Source organism: Pteronotus mesoamericanus, unplaced genomic scaffold (assembly GCF_021234165.1).
Source record: "Pteronotus mesoamericanus isolate MK-2021 breed Mesoamerican mustached bat unplaced genomic scaffold, CSHL_Meso_final scaffold_651, whole genome shotgun sequence".
In the NCBI taxonomy this organism is placed as follows: Eukaryota; Metazoa; Chordata; class Mammalia; order Chiroptera; family Mormoopidae; genus Pteronotus; species Pteronotus mesoamericanus.
This window is the reverse complement of record NW_026555325.1, coordinates 15,174,914-15,198,866: the sequence shown is the minus strand read 5'-3', so window position 1 is coordinate 15,198,866 and position 23,953 is coordinate 15,174,914. Positions and strand designations below refer to the sequence as shown.

Below are 23,953 nucleotides of genomic sequence, written 5' to 3'. Positions count from 1 at the left end.
GGGTTTTGTTTTGTTATTTTTTGTATCACAAATTTAAAACATTCAGGAAAATGTCAACCAATTTGATTTTACTTAAGCCGCGAGACAAAGACAAACAACTACAGTGAGACTGGAGGCCTTGTAACTGGGGCTATCAAAGATTAAAATGGTTTCTTTTTTTGGATGCAGTTTCAGTAATAAGCTGCTAGAATCATTTTGGCCACATTTGGAGTCACGTTCTCTCAAGGATAGTTTGGCACTGTAGGGGAGGAAAAAGTTTTCCTTAACCCTTTTAGAATCTGTGGCTGGATCTGGAAATTAAACTGACAAAAAGAGATTAACAGGAGAAAGTCTATAAATTTATTTGAGATAAATTTTATGTGACACCAGAGCCTACATCAGGAAATGAAAACCCAAATAAATGGTTAAACCTGAGTGTTTTTATGCGAGGGTTGATGAAGAGTGTAAAGTCACAGAAAGCGAAAAATGGTAAGACAGGGCATGAAAGGATGGTCAGCGAGGGGAAGCTTAGCAAGGCTTGCTCTTTCAGATCGCTCTCTGGGTCCCTCAGTGATTGGAGGCAGAGATCCTCCTTCCCTCAGGGTAAAGGGAGGGCGCCTCTCACAGGAGGGTTTTATCACCTATTTCAGGGGAAGTATAGAAAGTCCTTCTTGCACATGACATTCCTCATATTCCTTTAGTTTTAAAGATTCAATATGCCAAGTTATCATATTTTGGGGTAGCATGTCCCTGTCAGCACATGTAAGTTGGAAGAATTGGCACACACAAGGCGAAGGGTTGCTCTATCCCCAGTTCCATGGCCCTGATGGGTAGACCTGCATTCTCTGCTAATGCTTGGACTCTCATTGTTCCCTACAAAGGATCCCTACTTGGACTGTGGTGCTCATGTCCACCTACAGTTAATCTTTGTTCCCACCTGCAGCCCAAGCCACCACTTTTGTACGTTCTTTTCTTCATATACATGAATTTTCTGGTTAAATGGAATTGTACAATACATAGGCCGCTAGGTCTGGTTTCTTTCACTGAGCATGTTTTGAACTTCATCCTCATTGTAGCATGTATAATATTTCAGTTCCTTTTATTGCTGAATAGTATTACATTGCATATGCTATATACGTATACGGCATTTGGTGTATCCTTTAAGCAATTGATGGCCATTTGGGTTATTTTCACTTCTTGGCTATTATGTGTAATGTTATGAGTATTTGCATGTCAGTCTTTGTTTGGACATGTTTTCATTTCTATTGATTAGTAATCTTAGAGTGAATTTCTTGGTCATATGGTCAATTTATCCTTCAGGTTTTAAGAAACTAATGAAATGTTTAAAAGGCAACCGTAACATTTTACTTTCCCACCATGTATGAGAGTTTCATTTCTCCATATTCTTGACATTTGTTATCTGTCTTTCTGATTACAGCTATTTTAATTTGGAGTGGTTTTAGTTTATATTTCTTTAAGGACTAGCGATGCTGAGCATATTGTCATGTGCATGTTATCCATTAATGTATCTTCTTTAATTAAATGTCTATTTAGTTTTTGTCCATTTATAATTGTATTGTCTTATTTTTGAATTGTAAGAGCTATTTGCACAGTCTGGATACAATACCTTATCAGATATGTGATTTGCAAATATTTTTATGGTGTTCTTTCATGGTAGTGTGATATTGGGTTGACCAAAAATCTATTGTTTTTTTTTCCTGTAAAATAAAAGACACATATTTCATTTTCCCCAATAACTTTATTGATTTGGATATTTTGAGCATGTAAACTCTCTCTCGCATGGTTATCAATTGATGTCTCGATTTGATTGCTCTCATCTTCAACTGGTTCACCCAACTGTGGAGCATCATCCACTGTGAGCACCATCCAGCAAGAAATCTCCAGCAACTTGGCAAACCACTTTTGACACGTTCCATCAGTCACAGCACCTTCTCCATACACTTCGCAAACTTTTTTGTTTTGCTTTTCAGTTGTGCTTTTACCTTTCTTGAAATAATAAAGCATAGTATGCCAAAAATGCTGCTTATTTTCTTCCGTCTTCAATATTAAAATGGCTATACAGAAATTCACCAATTTTGATTTTTATTTTTTAATGCATCGCTACATGACAGCTGTAACAATACAATCTAACAAACTTGTTTCAAATGAACTTAAAGGCAACTAAGCACTACTAGAGCCATCTTATGGAAAAAAACAAGTGAACTATTTGTCCAACCCAATATATTAGTAAGATTATGCTAGGTAATATTGTTGAAAAAAAATTTGGTGGCTTAAAACTTCAGTTTTATTTCTCATTCATGTAAATTTTGTTATGGATCCAGGTAACTCGCAAGTGCAATTGTGTTCTCTATGTTGGCTCAGGGAAACACATTCTCTTCAATACATGAGCGCCAAGACAAAGAAGAGAGCCTTTGAGACCCTTGGGGCTGGCAGTGAAATGCTTCCACCCAAATATATGAGATGAGTCTGTTCTCATTTTTTCATTGGCTGCCTAAATCATATGATCATGCCTAACCTCAAACAATGAGTGAGTAAAGGTTTTCCTGCAATGTGCTGGAATGGAGAACAGCGAATACTGGCGAGCAGTATTAATGGCTACCATGGGGAGAGACAAGCAAGATCCCAGTTTTTAAAATAAATATTATGTGCATTACAAGCAATGCACAACTAGAATGTCTGTACCATATCTTAGTTCCACTTGTGCACTATAACTTCAGTGCCGTTCTGGAAGTGGAATTTCTAATCTAAGAATATGAGCATTTTTACACTTTTATTTTTCATTTTACACTTTGAAAGGGGCCAAAATCCTAGAAATGTTTGCACCTATCTAGGCTTGCAGTGACATTGGTACTGCCTAACACTTTGGCTACCACCAGGTATTAGCACACTTCATTTTGTGCCAATCTAATCGTGGATAAAAGGGATCTCATGATTTCAATTTGTATTTCTTTACTTAGGAGTGAAATTGAGCTTCTTCCTAGTTGCCAACGATTTGCCTTTTTCTTCATGCTTTTTTCTTTGACTTTGAAGCTGTGTATGTAGATTCTCTGGGTCCTCCCAGGTGCCAGACTCGAGTCTGAGCCTGGCGTGGTAAGGATGGTGAGCTCTCTGCTGACAGGGACCCTGCACTTTCTCATCCAGCGCCCTGTGCACCTGGCTGTGGCCCGCGACTGGCCCTGGGCTGGGCAGGCGACAAAGAGGAGGCACAGTGTGGTGTGGTGAGAAGACTGCTGGGGACAGAATGAGGGCGTAGGAAGGAGGATGAGATTCCATTGAGCACAGGACAGGTCCTGGAGAATCCCCGAATTCCCGTCGGGGAATCCTGCCTTCATTCTTGCACATTTTCAACAGGTGGGACACTATCGAGCGCATCCGGGGTCCGAGCTCCCGCCCCGAGGCGGGGAGGTCGCCGGCCAGCAGAGTGGGGTTGAAGGGCCGCCAATATCTTGCAGGTCTCCAAGCGAGTGGGGGAAAAACAAAACAAAACAAAACAAAACAGAAAAATCGAAACCAAAACCTGCCTGCTGGTCCCGCCCCGCCGTCCGCGCTCCCCTAGATTGTTGTCGGTCCTGCCAACAGCCGAGGGCGCGTCTCTCCTCTGCCATGGCAAGTTGCTTTTGCTTATGCAGGGCAGGGTCATCCTGTTCTTTCGCTACAGCCCCCTAGAAGGACGCAGAGCCGGGTGGGGGCGGGCGAGGGTGCGGGGCTGACCTGGACAGCGTTGCGGAGGGGCCTGGGGGCGGGGGCAGAGCCGCCTGCTGCGGAGGAACACCCTCCAGCAAACGTCTCCCTGCCTTTCTGCACCGGCCCGTGTGGCACCTCCACGTGCCTGAAATTCACAGCGGGCTGTGTGGGAAGCGCAGCTCCAAAGGGACGGGACCCCGGGAGCAGATCCCGCTCTCAGTGCCCCGTCGGCCAGGGACACAGCTGTTCAGTCAAGGAGTCGCGATGCAGTCTGTGCTAGGGCTTAACCGTCGTCCCCTGCCCGCCCGCGCCCCGCTCCCCTCCCCCAGCCTCGGTGAACAGGAGTGGAAGTTAACCAGAAATGGCAGCCACAGTTTCCTTTTGAAAAGGGCCAGCAAGGATTCGAGGCAAGGATGCTAGTTGAGAAGGCATCCAGATTGATGCCTCTTCTGAATTACAGAGAATGTGGGGATTTTCTCTTGTGGCCTTAGTGCTTTCTCTAAACAAGGGCTCTGTGTTTTCACCCTCTGTGCTAGCTATCAAGAAGAGTCAGCAAATTCAAGAGTTAGCCTTCGCTTTGCCTTGGCCATCAAGCGTTTGAAAGCAGTGGCAGGGCCCCGGAAATGGCAAAGCAGGGTGAGATGCAAGTGAGGTTTTGTTTAACGGGTGGCAGTAAAAGGCAATTTCAGTGAAAACGAACAACTGATTTTAAGAAATATAAACAAAAGCAGTGAACTGATACAATTATTTTTCCTCAATGCTTTGCTTACAACAGTAAACTCAGTTTTTCTTTACACCGTTTTGCTTTTGCTGTGAACTATTCCTTTGCTGTTTAAAAAAAAATTGTCTTTATTGATTTTATTTTATTTTAAATAAGATTAAGTTAAAAATTCTATTTATTGACTTTAGAGATGGGCTGGGGGGCGGGAGGGGAGAGAGAGAGGGGGAGAGAGAGAGAGAGAGAAACATGGATTTGTTGTTCCACTTACTTATAGATGCATTGGGTGTTCTTGGATGTACCCTGACCAATGCACAGCCATTGCTATTGGATGATGCTGTAACCAACTGAGCTACCCCATCAGGGTGCATTTTTAATCGTATTTGATCATTAATTAAAATTCAACCTCAATTTTTAGGCCTCTCTTTTTAGTCCTTACCCTAGGATATGTTTTTTATAAAATATTTTATTTATTTATTTTTAGAGCGAGGGGAAGGGAAGGAGAGAGAGAGGGAGGGAAACATCCATGCTGGCCTCAGGAACACCTCCAACTGAGGACCTGCCCTGCAACACAGGGACGTTCCCTGACCAGAATCAAATCGGGAGCTTTCAGTTCACAGGCCAGTGCTTAATCAACTGAGCCACACCAGCCCGGGTTATTTTTTCTTTTTAAATTGATTTTTAGAGAAAGAGAAAGGTGCGGGGGACGGGGCGGGGATGGGGGGGCGGGCGGCGAACATCAATGTGAGAGAGAAACATCAATTGGTTTTCCCCAACACGTGCCCTGCCTGGGGATCAAACTTGCAGCCAAGGTGGCCTCCCTTTCATGAAGTTTCTTTGACTGCATAAGCAGAATTGATCTTGCTTCCTAATCCTTTATGTCACTTATTGTATATTTTCGCATCTTTATTGTGAATGATTTTGTATCCTCAAATTGTTGGACATTGGTGTTTCCTCTTGTAGTGAAATACATCTCCCTCTTTTTGTGCCTACCAAGGTCTGTTGAAATAATTTATGCAAGCGTCTGTCTCTCTCTCATCCATGAGGTAGAGGTCCTTTTATTAATTTATTTTTTAATTAAAGTTTTTTTATATTGGTATATATTGGTAATCCGAAGGCCTAGCCAAGTGCTCCAGACATAATACATGCTCAGTAAATTTTTATGGTGGAACTAAAATTCAGGGCAAGGGGTATGCTTTATTTCTTTGCATGTGTAATGGTATCTAGCATATTGCCAAACATAGAATGCATGCTTAATTATTTGTTAATTAATTGACAAGATACTATATATATTCTAAGAAATTCGGTTGTGCACTCACTGACAGGTACGTCATTCCCACCTTCTTTTAACAGCTACCAGCTGAAACTCCAAAGAGATGCTGAGGGAGTGCATATCTGGGAGACAGTTATTATTGACTTTAGTCATTTACTAGTGAATTTCTACTATGATAAATGAAAATTTCGCTCAAGTAACCTCTGACCTTTCCCACCTTCCAAGTTTGAATGTTTTAATATTATTTTAAATTCTGCTCTGGATTGTTTTTGTCAATTGCATGATATACTTAAAATTTCCGTAGTATTGCATGATTTTGTAGTGTTAAGATAGACTTATTTCTCCTTTTTTTTTCAGCTTCTGTTAGTCTTTGTTCTGCATGTTTCTATTTTATTCTGTAATCATATTCAAGTCTTTGGCATTTTGAAGACGTAACAGAATTAGTCTAAAAGTTAAAAACCAATAGGAGTGTTTATTATGCAAACAGTAAATACTGTGTATAGCAGGGTGATATAGGATTCTGTGTATACTTTTTCTCTTTTTCGTCCAATGTCATATATATTTTTCCTTTTCCCACTTACATGAAAATGTTCCTAGTAGCTGTGTCAAATGGATTCTCTCTCTCTCTCTCTTTGCTGTTCCATAATTTACTTCGAATCACGGACACTTTAGTTTGCTTGTGGTCTTCAGGCTTGGGCCCCTTCCAATGTCAGAAAGTGGGGAGGACTTGCTCTGTGGTGCCAGCATTTTAGCAGCAGGTCAGATTCTCTGTAGTATGTTCACTCAGTTTGTTTTTTTTTAAAGCAAAATAATCCTCAAGTTTTCTTCCCCAAGGTTGTTGCCCAGCTGCCTGCATTGTAGTGTGTGTGTGTACACATCTGGTGTAGAGAATGTGGGGAGACAACTGGAACAAGTGTATTAGGTGATAGCCTTTCAACTAATCTTTCCACTTTTTTCTTTTTCATTTCTGAGGTTATGCCATGAAGTTCGTCACCTTTCTACTGCAACCCCTTTTTCTTATTCAAGGTTAGCTCCTTCCCTCTGCCTTATCCTCCCACACACTTCTGTGTATTTTCAGTCTTCCAGAAATTTGTTGAAATATCCCCTGTGCTTATTGCTCCCCTTAACTGGGTTTGTTTGTCTGTCTGTTTGTTTATTTATTTAGTTCTTACTTTAGTTTTAATGTGCTCTTGGGATGGACAGGACACTATGTACTTAGGCTATCTTCTTGACCTGGGGGTCAGAAGTAGTTTGACTTTCCCCAATAAAGTCCTACTCTGAGTACAGAGTTCTTTCAGCTGAGAGCCCAAAACATCTTTGTGATCTGTTAACCCTTACTGGGGCCCATGAGACATCCTCTCCGTCCTGGATGTATGTTAGGATAGATTATGTCTGAGCTCTGGTACTACTATCAGGCTAGACTATCTGTAAGCATTGGGGGAAGCTTATGGGTCCACTTCCCTAAATAGAGTAGGGGACAAATTAAGACATTTAAATATAAGCCCCTTAACTGGATAATACAAGAAGTTCAAAGAGAGTGAGCCCAGGGAAGGGCCTACCTGTAGGTGGTATTTTGTGCTCAGCATGGTGGCAGGGTCTGCAATAGGATATACTCCTAGTGGTTCAGTTCCATCTCAGGTATATGCTTGAAAGCAGGATTTACTGCACTGCAGCCCTAAAACTATTGCCAGGGTGGTTTTTTTTTTTTATGGAGACTTTTTCCTGATTCTGATAAAAAAATAGGGCATGTATTTCTTATTGGCTTATATACTCTGGACTCTACAATCAAGAAAACATACAGCCATCCCCATCTACCATATTGTGTGGTTAGCTGGGCTTTTTAAAAAATTTAAATTTTAATTCAAATGCATATTCCTTGATCTTTGTGACTTCCATTACTTTTAGGCCTTTATAAAATCAGACAAACATTAACTAATATTTTTCATACATGATAAAAAGTATTCACTTTTTGTATTTACTTCTCAAATTCATAAGAGTTTATGATGGTATATGGTGTGAGGCAAGGATATATCTTATCTAACTATCTATCTAAAAGTATGTTATCATCTACACTGGTACCTTTATTGAATAAAATAGCTTCTCCTGCTCATATGTGATGTTGCCTATATTAAATAGAATCTTACATATTTTAAAGAACATCCTACTATTTCTTTTACAGGCATCAGTTTTGAAGGAATCCAAAGGTGAAAGAACGATTGTAGTTGCTGGTCTTCCAGTTGGCCATTTTGATGATCAAATTCTGACCATATTAGTGAAGAGTCACTTCCAAGATAGTAAGAATAAGGGCGGAGTTGTCGAAGATGTGAGGTATCCAACAAGAACCAGGGGAGTTGCATATGTAACATTCGAAGAAAAAAAAGGTATTTCCAAGTCAAATTTTTGTAGTCTTAAAAACATTTCCATAATGAAATTGAAAATTGAGTTTAATTAAAATGAATCATGAGGTTGGTACAGTTTAAAGTTGCTTTAAAAAAATTATTCTATTCTGAATTTAAAGTGGCAGAGCATTGTATGAACTAGAATATATGTGAAAATGGCTCATGATAAAGTTGCTAGTAACTGGCAGATTCTTGAAGACTTCTTTCTAAATTTTGAATTGTCTATGTATTAGGATAAATGTGATACTTTTTGTGATATTGTAGCAAATTTGTAAATTATGGGAAATAAACAAAACCCCACAAAAATGATCTCTAATCTCACAAACAAGATAACTACTTTGGGAATTTTCAGGTGGCTTCAGCAGTGTGATTGTACCGTTATCTTCTCTTTGTTCAAGCCAACAAATGGATAATCTAACACATATTTGTTTTATTACTGGTAAAGTCAGATTGGAGAATTATGGCTTGAATCTGAGATCAGGTTGAGCCACTATGTTTCCCACTTCCGTCTCTGACGTAGGTGAGGAAGTTGGGTCTGCAGATCGTATTTCTCCCTCCTGCTTCATGGAATGGGGAAGCCTTTACAGCTCAGTGACTGAAGAATAAATTGCCAGAGAAAGATGAGTCTCTATTCCAACTTCGTGGACGTGAAAGTAACATATGGCATAGGAGGAGAAGAGACATTGCTCTGCTTGAAGGAAGACAGGGTCCAGAGATAGATCCAAGAGACTATTGATTATCAGTGCCTTTATCTGTAACCATTAGTTAAGTCATTCTCATAAGGGATGGTGGAAAGGACCTTTTATTATTTCTTATCATAAGGGGATTGTAGTGTTTTGGAAGTTAATATTTTATATGTTGAATTGGTAACCCAGAAAGAGAAAGAAAAGAGTGGGTTTATTTACTTATTCATTCATATGTGTTTATTGAATACCTATTATTTGCCAGGCACCATTGCAGGTCCTGAGGATATAGCAGTGAATGAAATAGGCAAAATGTTTTCTTTCATGAGGCATATGTCTGTGGGGGTGGACAGATCATATACAAACAGAATGTATATATAATATCTTAGGTGATTTATTTATATGTATTTTATATACTTATATTTACTTATGTTTATGCTCACTTATTTTTTATGAACAATAATGCACTTTTAAAAAAATTAAACTTATTTGTGTAATATTGGTTAATGACATTATGTAAATTTCAGCTATATAACTTTATAATACAGCACCTCTATACTGTACCATGTGCTCATCACCCAAAGTCCAGTCTCCTTCCATCATTTTGTATTTGCCCCCTTTACCCTCACCCCTCTGCTAGCATCCGTCTTGTTGTCTGTACCTATGAGTTTTTGTTTGTTTGTTTGTTTCATTTGTTTATTGCTTTTTGTTTTATATACCACATATGAGTGAAATCATTTGGTTCTTGTCCTTTTCCATTTGACTTATTTCACTTAGTATGATACATTCAAGGTCTGTTCATGTTGTGCAACGTCACTAGCTATTAGGGAAATGCAAAACAAACCACAATGAGATACCACTTCACACCTGTTACATGGCTATTATCAATAAGACAAGAAATAACAAGTGTTGGAGAGGATATGGAGAAAAAGGGAACCCTTGTACAATGCTGGTGGGAATATAAAAGGGTGCAGCCATTGTGGAAAACAGTACTGAGGTTGCTCAAAAAATTAAGAATAGAGTTACCTATAACTCAGCAATCCCTCTTCTTGGTGTCTCCCTGAAAATTTTGAAAACAATTGTTTTTAAAGATATGTGTACCCTTATGTTCATTGCAGCATTTTCACGGTACCTAAGACTGGGAAACAACCCAAGTGTTCTTTGACAAATGATTAGATAAAGAAAATGTAGTATATATATACAATAGAATCCTACTCAGTCATGAAAAAGATGGAATGTTGCTGTTTGTTTGTATTTATATATACTAATATATAATGTGAGTGCTATGAAAAAATATAAAGAAGAATAAAGGGGGAGAATATGATGGAGGGTGTTAATTTAGAGAGAGTGGGTAGGGAAATAAATCTGTTTAGGTGGCATTTGAGCAGAGACCTGAAGAAGTAAGAGAATGACTCATGCAGATAAAGAGGAAGGCAGGACATTCTTGGCCAAGGGAAAGATTGGGAAAAATTCTCTGAAGGGGCAGCATGCTGGTCATCTTGAGGAACAGCAAGGAGCCCTGTGTGGCTGGAGTGGAATGAGTGAGGGGGAGAGTAATAAGAGATGTGGTTAGATGGGTAGCCGGGCACCAATTTATGTTAAGTAGCCTGTAGGACCAGGCAAGGTGTCTGGATTTTATTTATCCTGGGTGAAAGGGAAAGCCAGTGAAGCATTTTGAGCAGAGGACAGACAAGACGTCACTTTTTTCTTGGATGGTCAGTCTATCAGCCACATGGAGAATAGAAGCTACTGGTCATGGCTGGTTTTGATTAATGTGGTAGCGGGTCAGGCGATTAAGAACTAGTGGGTGTTCAGGATTTGCTATTGATTAAGCGTCATTTTCTGAGATGTGAAACATGGGAGGAAGAGTACTTTTAGACAAAAATATTTATCCAGAGTTGAAGTTTGGTCATTGAGATGCCTATTAGAATAATGAAGTAGAGATTTCCATAGACAGAAGGGAAAAAGGTCCAGGCTGAGATATAATCTTGAAAGTAGTATATGCAGGGATAGTATCTAAAGCCATGGATCACCCAGGGGGTGGGTGCAAGTTAACAAAGAGGTATGAGACCTGAGGTGTAGGTAAGCCAACATCTAGAGAGTGGGAAGAGAAGGAGAATTAGCAAAGGAGACTGAGCATGTCAGCCAGTGAACGAGAGGAAAACCAGGACAGTGTGGTATCCTAGATTTAAGATGGTGAAGTCTCCTCATGGCCATAATTAACAGAGTGGGACACTGGTTAACTTTTAGGTGTTTGTTTTCTACTTATGTGTATACCTATGTGTGTTCCTGAAAGTATGAGTAGGATCATATGTATACATAAATGAATTTTAATGTATTAAAATAGAGGGGAAAACTACTTAAAAGCTGAATTTAGGGGAGAAATGTAGGAAAAAACTTAGGCATTCTAAATAATAGAGTTAAACATCTCTATTACTATTAATTAAAACAATTATTAGTGTATCAAGCCATAACACTTCTGCTGGCATTGTTTCCACTTAGTTGCAGAGAACGTCCTCAGGGAAAAGGAACACTATCTCGGAGAGAAGGGCGGACTCTTTCCACTAACAGTCTCTCATTTTAGTGAAAAGGTAAGTTTTGATGTCGAAGTCCTGCGGGGAGTCCTGGATCCCATTTCTTCTGTAGAGTGTTCCCTACCCAGGAAACTCTAAGCACTTTGACCCCATGACTTCCAGGAAAGAAAGCGCAAACTCCCTAACCCAAGTCAGTGGTAAAGGCCAAACCTGTGTCTTAACATTTTTTGGGTTACTGCCTGGTCTGTTGTTATGTTTCCATATGTCCCCGTTGATGCTTTTACAGTAGTAGTGAGTTTTTATGCTCTCATGGATCATGTCAGATATCTACCTAAAAACTTATTTTGGGAAAAAACGAAAGTCCAATTAGCATGAACATTAAAAAGAAGCTTTGAAGATGCAGGAAAGGCAGAAATCAGAGGAAAAAGTTAAAATTCAAAGCATTGGTTTGAAACTTTATTTGGTATGAAACCCAGGGTTCTGTGCAGCCATCTGAGGAACTTCGCTTTTGGAGGACTCTCTAGGGGGACAGGGGGACCACTTTCCACAGAGCTGAGCCAGAACAGTGTATATCTATGGATTCTGCTTAAGACCTTGTTTCCAAAAACGTTCTGCCTCTAAAACATATTTGACCACCTCTGTTTTGGGACTGGGAATCCCAGACTGAACATTGTGGGCTCTATGGGGTTGTGGGATCCTTTTGATGGCACAAGAAACCTGTCTGTGTTAGTCGGTTGGGGACTGGGTTAGGGCAGCTGCTGCAGAGACCGCGGCAGGAGAAGAGCGTGTTTAGGTGGCCTGCTCCACTGAACAGCGCTGTTTTAATGTCTCTCTTTTTAATTTTAGGTCTTCAGCTCTGTGAATGCCATACTTGATCTCTCCATTTTTCAGAGTCGAGACTATCTGCAAAGTCTGGTGAGGGACATGGAAAGGAAAAATCCAACTTTGTGCTTCAGGTCTTTGGAAGACAATGGAAGGGTCTCCGTTCAAGGATCATTTCCGGCTATCAAGAAGCTCAAAGAATCTTTGCTGTTACAAGCAAGTTCTCTTTTCGGAAAAAACAGGAGTTTAATCAGTGAGCAGGAAAAGAGGAGTAGACAAAGCCCCAGAAAGAGCCCACAGAGAAGTGGCAACTCTCTGGAGTCACTCGAGCCCTCAGGACCCGAGACTCCTAGTAGTGGGGAAATAGTTGTTCTCGACACAGATGTTTTTCTTTACCTGAAAAAGAAGAGAAGTTTTTATGAAAACATGTTGAAAAAATATCATGTTCTATGTCAGGAGAGAGTGAATGGTGAAATTACCACAATTTACATAAAAAATGCTCAAGTTGGTTCTCAGCCCAACTATGAAAAACTTGTGAAAGAGTATATTGAGAAATATGCACATGCTCTTCACTTTGAGCTTAAAAAAGAGACACTGGTTTTAGAAGGAAATGAAATGAGAGAGAAAAGAAATATTAAGTTGGCATGTGAACAACTAAGTTCAAGGTACCTTCTGGTTCTGATGAATTTTTATGAGACACACATTGACATTATAGGACCTTCTTCTGACATTTATTCATTTAAAAAAGAGGTCATGAAATTAATAAGGCAAACAGTTAGGTAATAGAATCTCAGCAATAGTGATGATGACTGTAGCTTTCCTTACTGAGCAGTGATGACTCTGTGCATAACACTACCTTTATTTACACACTTTATCTTATTTAATCTTTGAGACCATGCTTCATTGTAGGCATTGCTATCCTTATGTTATAGGGGAAGAAACCAGGATTTGGAGAGGTTAAAACGCTTGTCTGAGGTTACCTAGCTGGCAAGGAATGGGGCTGAGGTTAAACCCAGTTTATGTGACTACAAAGATGATCTCTAAGGTATAAAACTTTGAAAAAAAAAAGTACTAAACTTTGAAGAAATCTCACTTTCTCTGCAACCCTAATTTCTTAGAAGAAGAAGTAGCCTTAATTCTAATATGTGAGAAGTTTAGATGATGATTATTATGCTTTTGGCAAATCTTAGCATTTACAAAGTTTGCATTTATTCTAAATAGAATAAAAATGCTGGCAAAAGTCACTTAAGAAACTACTTGGGAAATACTTCTGATATAGATTAAATCATTATTTGACTAAATCCCATTGGTACAAGGCTACTGAACATATTGAACATTTTAATTTAGCCTAAGTTCTTACATAAAATGTTGGTTCTCCTGTTACAATTATGAAGACAGGGTAGTGGCTTTTTTCCCCTTTATTCCCCCTTTTATTTTATAATTGTATTGTTAAGTAACAACATTTAAGGAGTAAGATCATGGATGATGAGAATAATAACATAGTTACTGGAAACATTGGTGGGGGGAACATTTTGTAAAGTGTATGATTGTCTAACCACTATGCTGTTACACTTAAAACCAATACAAAATAACATTGAAAGTAAACTGTAATTGAAAAATTTTAAAAAGTCACAATTTTCACATATGCAACTAATAGAAAAATTGGCCTGGCCGGGTACTCAGTTTGTTAGAGCATCACCCCATATGCCATGGTTGTGGGTTTGATCCCTGGTCAGGCATGTACTATCAACCAATGAATGCATAAATAAATGGAACAACAAATCGATGTTTCTCTCTCTCCCTCTCTCCTTCCTCTTTCTCTCTAATCAATCAATAAAAAAATAAATCAAATGAAACATTTAGTAATACAAAAAGAATAACCAATGCTATCTGCCAGGCATAATTTTAAGGGCTTTTCCTATCTTTATTCATTCAGTTCTGATAGCAATCCTGTGCGGGAGGTGCTGTTTTAATGCCCTTTTCACAGGTGAGGAAACAAGTGCACTGATGTAATGTAACCTGTCCACGCTCTTAATTACTATGCTATGCTTCTCCCTTTTATAGACCTAGTCTCTTATAATTTGTCTTAAATGGTTGAGAAGTATTCCCTTAAAGATGACAGGATATGAAAATTTTTTAGTGAAGAAGGGAATCCAGGGCTTGTAAGTCACTAAACTGTCTAGGACTACCCTGAATTAACTTTGGATGAAGCCAGCTTTAGGTAGACAGGGCACTGCAGAGCTCCTCTTAGAATAATAAAATGTATACATCTTGCATAGCTCCAAATAGACAATCATGCGTATAATAATTGAAATTGTTTATATCAGTAGAAAAGATTAAGGACAATGTCTATATGCTTTCATTTTTCTCAGCCATCTAAATCCCAAATATGTAAGTAATTTTGATTTCTTTAAATATGACATTTCATTTCTGTATGAGTAAACACTTATCATGGGAAACTGCTGTTTGTATCAAGCAACCCAATAAAGTATCTTTAAGTTAAAAGGGTGTTTCATTCTTATTTTGCTTCAAAGAGTTTGTGTCAGCCTGGGTCCAATCAGGAGAGAGAAGGCACACAGTAATTTGAATAAGGAAAGTGTAATATAAAGGATTGTTAACTATACCAGGCTACTGGAATAATGAGGGATTGACTGTCAAGAAATAAAGAGAACTCTGAAAGATACAGGAATAAAAGATATAAGGAGCAGTGAGATAGAACATCCAAAGAAGAACTCCCCAGCCCCCTCCGCCCCCAGAACTGAGAGCCCGTCCTTGCTGGAGGACTTGCCCTAGGGGATCTTGCTGGAAACCCATCCTCTAGCGTGCTGGAAGAATCTCTCCACAGGAGTATTTCCCAGGGGCACTCCATTACAGAACGGCTGAAGGGGTTGCTGAGCGGGGGAAAGTGGCCGGTGGCTGGGTGCTGCTAGCCCCTGTGCAATGCAGGCTCCAAGGGCTGGGAGGTCCCCAATGCCAGGGCTGAACACTGGAGAGACTACCCGTGGTGCACGGGCCTGATGGTGGAGAAGCTGCCCAGGCTGCGGGAGCCGGGCACTGGGCACGAGGGAGCCTGCCTATTGAACACACTGAAGCAAGAACTAGACTCTTTTCTCCTGCAACGTCCCTCTGGTGCCCTCTACTGAGAAAGTTTAACATCCTGTCAGCTGCAAAAGAAATCTTGAAAGGGCTCAGATCTATTTTACAGAGTATGCACATAAGATGACTTTAAAGTTGAGTCAATATGTTAATAACTGGTATAGTTATCTTTGATACCTACCAAGCTGTTCATTATTGCTAGACATTTAATACCAAAAGGATATTTTCTTCAACAAAGAGCTGGATCAGAATACTGTCTCATTCCATGATCTGATACAAATTGAATACTAATTGATTTAAAGGTACAGGTACAGTATCTTCTGCTTGAGAAGATCATGTATTTCAGCTGTCCATTTTAGAATTTGTTTAACAGCACTCTTATAATACGCTAGTTATATAATCAATTTCCATCCTTTGTAAAAACTGACTTTTTTCCCAAAGTGGTAGTACTGAGTTTTATTAAGATTTATTTTTGAAGGTTACTGAGGCCCAGGCAGATGATGTGAGTCCTGCCTTGTTGTCAAGCCTAAACCCTGTTGTATGTCTGCCATTGAGAGAAAAGCTTATCTTTTAATTAGAAAGGCTGATAGTTTTCAAAGAAGCCGCAGATAGTGAAGGGAGCCATTATCAAGTTTAAAAAGATGCAGGAGAGTGAGATCGTGATGGGCAAAGGAGAAAAGTGGGAGAAAGGGCTCTGAGGCATTTGGGTAAGAAACTCAGGAGTTTTTGTTCAGCACCTCCTCTGGGACAACTGCTTTGCTGTGTTCTGGTGACAGCAGTGGGGCATAAGACAGAAATGTTTACCGACTCCTTAGAATTCTGGCAGGGAAGGCAGGCAAACCAGCCATTACTGTAGTGCTTGCTATACAAGTACTTGGCATAGTGTTGGGGAATCAATGCTTACCTAGTCATTTCCAAATTATTGGCATAATTCTCAAAGAAAAAGATAATGAGCATTTGTGCAAGTTTTATTTACCTTGTTATGAAGGAGTTAACTAGAAGAATGACAGAACTGGTTCAAAAAGAACATAAGAAATAGAATTAAAAAGGCACTAGGAAAAAGCGTGTTTGTAAAGATCGCTAACCTAGGATCAAAACTAATTAATGTCCTATAATGCTATGAAATTGTGACTTGGGGGATTATTTTTGCTGCTGGACAGAGAAAATAATCACAGTTTGTTGGTCTATTCTAGAAGTCAAATTTCTGATTTTACAGAGTTGTAAAATATCATTGCCCTAATCAATTGTGATATTAAGTGAAACCAAGTTACATTCCCCAGAAGAGATGACTCATAAGTGGGCTTATTGGAGAATGTTTAGTGTGGCATTAAAAGGTCTACATAATTATTTTGTACCTTGTTTCTGACTGTTGAGGAACTTTCTTTAACAAGTGTCAGAAACTTCCTAGGGGCTGAGAGCTGATGGACGACGGGTGTTAGCTCAGCGAAAGGATGAAGCAGGTGGGCAATTCTGCATCTTGCTTGGCAGATGAATGCGAAGTTTAAGGATGGCTGGATTTTGACAGCTTAACTTTTACAACTTTTATTTGACAGACAAGATTCCTCAATTTGTCAATAGAAGACTCATAGATACAGAGGTGTGGAGGGACGGAGACGTCTAATTTGCTTTGTGAGTTTCCCCTTGTAAACCATGTTAAGTGACATTGTGTAAAGCCTCCACAAAATAGTAATTTAAGGAACTTCACTATCCTGCCTGGATTTTATTACTTCAGAAACATTTCCTGGTATGAACACTGGCCAACTAAAATGAAAACTCTTTCACTTGCATGGGCTCTCCTCCATATTTTCCATTGGCCCTGTGTCTCCCTCTTTCACCGCTTTCAAACTGAATGATTCTACGAAAGTCCCTTTACTCCTCTGGCCTCAGAGTTCTTAGCTGTAACCTACTTCACAGGGTTATTGTGAGTTTTAGAAAGCACGTTAAGGAACAGATGTCCAAAAATAGTAGTTATTATTTGAAGAACTTAGTAATACCAATACCCCAAGAAGGCTCCCTCTGCTTGGAATGTCTCATCTCAGAGCTGGCACCAATTGTACTCAAGCTAGAAAACAAGGAGTCGCTCTGGACTTCTCCTTCTTTTTCTTTCCATTTGCACAGTCAGTATCTCAGATCAGGTATTGTCATTTCTACCTGATTTAGTGGGTTGAATAGTAACCCCGCCCAAAATTCACTTATTCCATAACTGTTAGCCACTACCTGAGTTGCTGCAATATTCTAACTGGCCTTCCTGGCTTGGCTCTACCCATCCCTATGCTCTCAATTCATCCTTTATACCACTACCAGATCCATCTCCCTAAAATAATTTGTGGTAATTGGGAGGCTTATACTATAAAGCTAGTGCTCTACCCTGAAATTTCATTGCAACATTTAATCTTACCTTCTCCTTTTATCCATTTACGGTATATATTATCTGGTAGGTACAGACTACTTAAGCTAATAAAAGATTAGTATTTTTTCATGTATTAACTTTATAATATTTTGTTTTTAAGTGTTTAATTTTCTGACGTGAATAAGTGTCCCCCACCTCCCCCCAAGCTTGTAAACATCATTTACTTATAGGCAGCTCTGTGTCAGAAGAACCCTGCCTATGTCGGCCATACAGCATAGACTTTAGCAACAATGCTTACTGGCTTGTGACTCTGTTCTTTCAGTTTCCACATCTATAAAATTGGAATAATAACTATGGCCTCATAAGCTTTTGTGATGATAAGATGAAGCCCTCAGCCCAGGGCTTGGCTCTGTGTAGCAAAAGGAAGTCCTTCTTACCATTCCCATCAACCACAGGAGAGAATGTGCCACAGTTCAGAGCAAATATGGTAACATAATTGGAAAAGTATTCCTTATATTTTCTTTGCTTCAGGTCTTTATCTACCACAGGAGGAATGGAGAGAGAGAGACAGAGAGAGAGAGAGAGAGAAACTGCTTGATGTTACAAAACATCTCTTGTAAAAGAGAATGCCCTCTGAAGTGGTCTCCCCATGTGTACAGAGGTACAACTAAAGCAGGGCTCATTGGGTCACAGCATTATTTTAGGAGGGAATATCAGAATAACATCTTGATATTTTTCATGCCTGGGGCAAGAGGCATTTGTTTCTGCCCAGGATGAAGACAATAGGTGACTCAACCTCTTGATCCCCTACGAGGTTTGAGCAGTGGCTTTATTGTGTTAACATTTGACTCTATGTATAGAGTTTCCTGCTTGCAGAACTTCTTGGATCAGTTTATATTAGATTCTTTTAATTTTCAAATTTCCCCCTTGATTTTTTTTTTTCTTTTTGCAGAGGCAAGGGGTGGGTCTATACTTCTGCAATTAGTGGTATGTCAGACCATGCCAAACAGTCAGGAAATTGCTTTAAACCTTTTTAACTGTTCTATTGTTTCACCACATTGGGGTATATAATACATTCCTTTTAAATATGTAAATGAATGACTCCAATCCTTATTTTTTCCCACTGTGAGAAGGCCTGACTTTCTTTTCTAGGCTTCTCTCTTTCTCAAATCCCAGGGATACTTACTCAGCACAAGGGAGGGACTTGAAGGACAGAAACCTGGTAAGCCTGCCCAGTTTGCTAGAGGAACCCATCCTGGTTCACAAGTTGTCTCTAATGGTCTGTCATTTCAGTGTGTCATCCTAAATAAAGAGATAACAGAAAGAAGCTCAAATTTCCAGAAGGTGAGTCTAGTTGGCAATAGCAGAGGAATTGCAATTTGAAAGTGCATGCTGCAGCAAGCTCAAGGCAAGTCCGTTGAGGGTTGGGGGCAGACTGTGTTTGTGACAAGGAGTGCAAAAGGGGGACGTCCTGACAGAGTTCCAGCTGTAAGTTCATTGGTTGGATGATGTGGAGGGATTCTTTGAGGATGTTCATTGGTCAGGAGCTACCTTGTTGGGTTTTCTGTAAATCAGGCATTTACTGGAAACCAGTCTTTCAATTCTTACATTCCGTTTTTCTGAGGGCGCAGCATGAGATTCACCATTTCATAGCCTTGGTTCCATTTCACTTTGAAATCCTTTCACAAGTGTGGTCCTTGTCCTCAAGACAATCTAGACGTGTGAGCATCTTTGATCTGATGGTGTTTTCTGAGGACTCTGCCCAGAGTTTCATTCAGCAGTACTTTGTGCTGAGGTAGGCCAGCTCCCAGTGACAAACGTCTTTAGGGACAGAGCGCTCTCCTCTTACTTAGACAGTCGGTTGTCATTACTCATGGATTCTCTCTTTGTGGGTTCCCCTACTTGATAACTTTTATTTGTAACCCTCATGTTCAGAAATGCACAAAAGTAAAAAAAGAAATTGAATCTCCCGACTATGCAGTCACAGCCAAAGTATAACAAGGTGAAGCTTTGCCTTCTTATGTTAGCTGCAAACAATGTCCTTTTGGTGGAATTTAGTGCCATGTTTCTCACATTTCTGTCCTTCTTTCAGGCTGACTTTGCCGTATAAGATGGCCCCCACGTGTAGTGGTGAAGTACTGTCTAGTGTTCCCAAGTGAGAGGTGGCTGTGATGTGTTATACTGAGAAAATACTTGCGGTGACACACTTCATTCAAGCGCCAGCTGTTGCACATTGTAATGCTGTTGGACATGAGCTCATTGTTAAGGAATCAGCAACACATATTAAACAAGGCATCATTAAGCAGAAATACACCTAATACAAGAATATGTATCAATGGATTGACAAAAATATTGTGACCAGAGGGAAGCTAACCTCTAGGAGCAATGGCTCAGTATTGTTAGCTAATTCAGTGTTCGTGGCCACGTTATAGGACAAAGCGACTGTGAGTAATGACAATTGACTGTATATATAGTCATTTCTCTTAAGTGTCCATTGTCAGAGAGAATGAGTCAGAAATCATCCCTCTGTAAGACCTTGTAGGAGAACCAGACTCTCCCAGGTTCCAAAGGGTCAGCCTGTCCCACCGGGCTGGTACAGAACGGGGTCTCTTTCTCCTCACTGCCTCTAGCTGGGGCGGGGTGGTGACGGCGTGTGACATAGATTGGGAGGGTAATCCAGAGCTGTGACCATCTAGGTGACCCTCACCTCTCTCAGGCAGCCTTCCACCAGTCCCACTCCTATGGTTTCACCTTTGGGCCCAGATATGAAGAAAATTCCTCATTCTGGCCTCAGAATGATTTGCCATGGGAAAATGTACTGTCTCTGCTCTCATTCCCCCAACAGGTAATTGCAAAAATAAAACACTCTGACACTAGTACATTTCTCAAGATCTGAGCTGTCTACTTGTAGCCAAGGTCACCCTTATAGATAGTGATGTAAATGCTAAAAACAGTTATCAGTGGGCCCTGTTTATACCATGCCTGCGTACAACCTGAGGCTTTATTGGAGAGACAAGAGTAAATCAGCACTGCCCACAGTCAAGTTAAGTTTGAGGTGGGCTGGAGATTGAATTCATGTTTAATCAAGACTATAATGGATATTGCTGTTGAACTTTAGCTTTCAAGGAAGGATTCAAAGTCGGCAATATTTTAAATTTGGCATTCTCTTGATCACAGTTGAAAAGTTTTCTCACGTGTAAGAGAACAGCAGTCTTGAATTGCGACCCTGAGAATTTCTAGATGAGGGACTTTGGGATGATCATCTGGTATTAAGGAGATGGGGTATAATTTATACCTTACTAGTTTTCACTTTAATTCAGCTTTACTTCTTTCAGGAGTGCACTTAAAAAAAATGGCTTGTGGCAGAGCAATGCCAATTTTAAACAAATAAAAATATCTTTATAGCTTAACATCTTAGTAGGAAAAGATGTATATTTATATACTCATATATGTGAAAACTATTCAAGGCAAACAAGTCTTGCTTGATTATGTGTATCTTCCCTTGCCCTTGCTTTCTCTTTTTTATATCAATTATAACACTTTATATAATCAATTATTACTTTCAAATATATTAATTTAGTACCTGTTGATTATATAATAGTATCTATGCCTCCCTTTTCTTGCCACTTGGTGCTATGTCTCAGTCTTAAGGATTGTTATAATCTGTGTGCATGTTTTTTCTTTTTTCATCTTATCTGTCCTGTTCTTTCTTTCATCCTATGCAATGACGAGAACCACAGCAAATTGCTTTTTGAGAAATTCCTGTCTCTTCCTTCCCCAATTATAGTTTGAAATGAAGGAATTATTAAGACAATTGGGGCATTTTGGGAACAGCAGTGGGACAGTCTGATGTAAACGATGGTAGTGTTACTTTAAATCACATTTTCTATGATAGAAAATATGAAGAATCGACTGTGACCCTGGCATTTAATAACTATCTGTTACTTCTCATTATTAAAAAGAAGAAAATAATCCCTTTCTCATAGTTGAGTAGTGTGATGTAAGAAATATGCAGCTACAAGGTCATAGAGCACGGAACTATTTACATCAAGATTATTTTTGCTCCCTAATTGGTTTGAGAATCAGAGACGGTTATAATTCAGAAAAGCACTAGAGGGAGCCAGATCCCTTCCTGAAGTGTTTTTCTTTGTCCTGGAGCTGGAGCTCCGCTCTCACCCACATTTAGATCAGTTTTGTCAACTTGTGAATTCAGTGCTCATCTCAGTCTGCAAACGTGATTACATGTATATTTTAAATTTAAAAATCACACAGATTTTAGAGAGTAAACTATTATGTATTAAAAGAGTCTTAAGAGATCTATTATCTAAATAGTATCGATAGACCTTATTTGGATCCTGATTCACACAAAACAGCCTTAAAAAGATATTTGTGGGACAGCTAGAGAAATTTGAACAGGCACTAAATGTTATGATTAGGGAACTATTGTTAATTTAATTTGATATGCTAATGGTATCATGGTAATGCTAAAAAATTCCTTTTAAATTCTATTAAAGATACATATGGAAGGATTTTTGTATGAAATTATTTGATGACTATAATTCATTATAAAATTTTCCACAATAAAGAAAATGTATGTGTGTATGATAATAGATGAGACAAGATTGACAACATCTTGCTTATTGCTGGAACTAGGTTTCATTATATTATTTTTTTACTTTGAAGAGTGTTTGAATATTTCCATTAAAAGGAAAAACACAAAAGCACAGGCATTGTTTTTTCACAATTTATATTTATGATCTAGTTTATGATTATTTATGGCTGATGTATATTTCTTAGGTTACAAACTCAGGTATACAAAAATATAATCACCTTTCCCTCTAAAGAGTAGCAGAATATGCCACTCCAAAATATGACTGTAGAAGTTTAAGACATTCCACCCTAAAATATGCAGCTTTGCTATATTGCTTATTTTGAGCTGTAGGCACTTGAAAAACATTGAATGCAGGGAAGAGCCTTCTCTGAGGTCCCCTTATCTGCCTACAGACAGAACCTCCAAAAGGAACTCTATTGTCATAAATCCCTTCCCAGGAGTTTTGTCAACCAGGGAAGATTGACTGTTGTCACAAGAGAGGAGATTAGAAGTAGACAGAAAATTTTCACAAACTATCAGATCTCCCAGTTCTTCAAAGGGCCCATTCATCTTTTTAAGAAATCATTTGCTCTTCCCTAAGAGGCCTACATCCTCTTCCTCTTTCCCTATTAGAGTGGTATTTAAGCCTGACTCCTAAGCTACCTTGAGGAATTACTAATTTTTCCCTGATTATCTCACATGTATACATGAGGTATTCATATTAATAAACTTCTGTTTGTCTTTTCTTGTTACAGGGGTCTTAACTAAGAACTCAGAAGGCTAGAGGGAAAATTTATTTTCCTCCCCTAACACCCTATAATTTAACTTATTTTTTGAATTCTTAATTCTATTGCATGTCAGAAATGAAATGTCATTTCAGAGTAATCTCACATTACATTCAAAAACTTAATTCAAGATGTTCGTTAACCCTGGACTTTTCCACTTCCATCTGAATAGCAGGGTCCAAATCCAGAAGAATTGCTGACTGAAAACTAGTGAGTGTGAGGTAGTGATGGTGAGGTTGGGGCTGGTGCTTGGTTGTCACCTCTGTAGTCAGACATATAGAAAGTCAGTCTCTCCTGTCAAATTGTTCTGCAGATGACAGCCATGTTGTCTGGCAATTATCTGCAAAGCCTCTCCAGATCTGCCTCTCCTTAGTGTTGCCGAACTTCTCTTAGAACATAGGAAACATCCAGACGTTTTCCTACCGGATTCTGGCTCGCTTGTCCTGCTTGCTTAGACAATTTAGCTTGACTTCTCTTTTACCATTCTTGTTATAAAAGGCCCTGCAAGACTTCTCTAGGACACTTGCTACTTCTACAGGCCCTAACTGGGAACAAAGGCATGGTGCTTTGTGCTTTCAAATTCCTTTACAAATCTGTAGGTGTTGGGACATACTCAGAAGAGAAGGACATACATGGCTACCTTTTTAAAAAATCCTCATCTTAGGATACATGTGTGTTTTTTAAAGATTTTATTTACTTATTTTTTAGAGAAGGAGAAAAAGGGAGAGAAACATCAATGCCCCAGAGAAACAGACACTGGTTGCACACACCACCAACTGGCCACCTGGCCGGCAACCCAGGTATGTGCCATGTGTGGGAATGGAACTGGAGATCCTTCGGTTTGCAGGCTGGTGCTCAATTTACCAAGCCACATCAGCCAGCCAGACCCTAACGGTATGTTTTTATTGATTGTTTTTAGAGAGAGAGGATGGGAGTGGGGAGAGAGAGAGAGAGGGAGAAATGCTGATATGAGACACATTGCTTGGTTGTCTCCTATATGTGCCCAGACTGGGACTTG

General features: G+C 39.5%; 1 protein-coding gene across 1 annotated transcript; it reads left to right on the top strand.

Moving 5' to 3' along the window:
• Nucleotides 1-3,552: 3,552 nt before the first annotated feature.
• Nucleotides 3,553-13,215, top strand: RBM43 (RNA binding motif protein 43). Its single transcript, XM_054562712.1, has 4 exons — nucleotides 3,553-3,606; nucleotides 7,855-8,056; nucleotides 11,260-11,348; nucleotides 12,138-13,215. Exons 1-4 carry the CDS (start codon nucleotides 3,604-3,606, stop codon nucleotides 12,894-12,896), a joined length of 1,053 nt encoding a protein of 350 aa, XP_054418687.1. The 5' UTR covers nucleotides 3,553-3,603; the 3' UTR covers nucleotides 12,897-13,215.
• Nucleotides 13,216-23,953: the final 10,738 nt, after the last annotated feature.

Excerpts from the sequence above, each read along its gene's own strand:
- RBM43 (XM_054562712.1), top strand. Across the intron at positions 8,057-11,259 it reads AACATTCGAAGAAAAAAAAG|TTGCAGAGAACGTCCTCAGG; the intron begins GTATTTCCAAGT and ends GTTTCCACTTAG. Across the intron at positions 11,349-12,137 it reads TCTCTCATTTTAGTGAAAAG|GTCTTCAGCTCTGTGAATGC; the intron begins GTAAGTTTTGAT and ends TTTTAATTTTAG.